Source organism: Engraulis encrasicolus, unplaced genomic scaffold (assembly GCF_034702125.1).
Source record: "Engraulis encrasicolus isolate BLACKSEA-1 unplaced genomic scaffold, IST_EnEncr_1.0 scaffold_33_np1212, whole genome shotgun sequence".
Lineage (NCBI taxonomy): Eukaryota > Metazoa > Chordata > Actinopteri > Clupeiformes > Engraulidae > Engraulis > Engraulis encrasicolus.
Genome location: NW_026945632.1, coordinates 681,791 through 683,077, shown reverse-complemented (window position 1 = coordinate 683,077; position 1,287 = coordinate 681,791). Strand labels below are relative to the sequence as shown.

General features: G+C 53.8%; 1 protein-coding gene across 1 annotated transcript in view; it reads left to right on the top strand.

The window, feature by feature from the left end:
* The first annotated feature begins 276 nt into the window (after positions 1 to 276).
* LOC134443512 (serine/threonine-protein kinase MRCK alpha-like) overlaps positions 277 to 1,287 on the top strand; it is a 167,722-nt gene continuing 166,711 nt past the window's right edge. Inside the window, exon 1 of the mRNA XM_063193272.1 lies at positions 277 to 454. Coding sequence (XP_063049342.1) covers positions 277 to 454 — 178 coding nt within the window. The remainder of the gene's footprint in view (positions 455 to 1,287) is intronic.

The window sequence follows — 1,287 nt, the reverse complement described above, 5'->3', positions numbered from 1 at the left end:
CTATACCTGCGTTCTACGTAGACTACACCACTGACCACCACCACCCCTGGAGGACTGCGCGCGGCTCCCCTGAACCCCCCCACACGCACCCCCCCCCCCCCCCACGCCCCCCGGTTCGGTTCGGCTCGAGAGCAACCCAACCCAACCCAACCCAACCCCAACCCAAGCCAACATCATCACCATCATGGAGGACGGCGCACGGCTCCCCTGAAACGCCCCCCGGTTCGGTTCGGCTCGAGAGCAACCCAACCCAACCCAACCCCAGCCAGCACCACCATGTCGGGAGAGGTCCGCTTGAAGCAGCTGGAGCGGCTGGTTCTGGAGGGCCCGGTCCAGTCCGGGGGCCAGAGCTTCAGCGTAGAGACCCTATTGGATATCCTCCTCTGCCTCTACGACGAGTGCCTCAACTCACCAATCAGGAGGGAGAAGAACATCGCCCAGTTCCTGGAATGGGGTAAGTGGAGTCTGGAGTGGAGTCTCTGTGTGTGTGTGTGTGTGAGAGAGAGCGTGAATTGTCACCTGTCCAGTGTCACCTGTGTGTGTGTGTGTGTGTGTGTGTGTGTGTGTGTGTGTGTGTGTGTGTGTGTGTGTGTGTGTGTGTGTGTGTGTGTGTGTGTGTGAAGCGTCACCTGTCCACAGTGTCACCTGTGTGTGTGTGTGTGTGTGTGTGTGTGTGTGTGTGTGTGTGTGTGTGTGTGTGTGTGTGTGTGTGTGTGTTTGTGTGTTCTGTGTGTGTGTGTGTGTGTGTGTGTGTGCTGTGTGTGTGTGTGTGTGTGAAGCGTCACCTGTCCACAGTGTCTCTTTGGGTTGCTGTGTCCTCAGACCGGCTCCATGTCTGATGTTGTGTTTGTCTGATGGTGCCCTATGCTCCACATGGCACTAATGTGTAATACTTCCGTGATGTTGTACAGCATGAATACATGTCCTGGACAGGGGGGAACCTTTTTCATTCAAGGGGCCACTTCAAATTGCTCCAAGGGCCGTTAAAGTGCTCCCAGTACTATGAACACAAACCAGGATTTCCCCCTGCACTTTAGGCACCACCACCCACCTTCTCTAGGTCCTCTGAATATAGCGTAATTGTATTGCAAATGGAATAGCTAAGATTTCTTTACAAAATATGTCACCTTTCATGTGAAGCTGCATAACATTACAATGATGTCGTGTGCCGGATAAAATGGCTTCAAGGGCCGCAAATGGCCCTCGAGACATAAGTTCCCCATCCCCGTTGTAAAGCATGAATACATGTCCTGCTGTCACCTGTCGGTTTAGTTTGACAAACACATC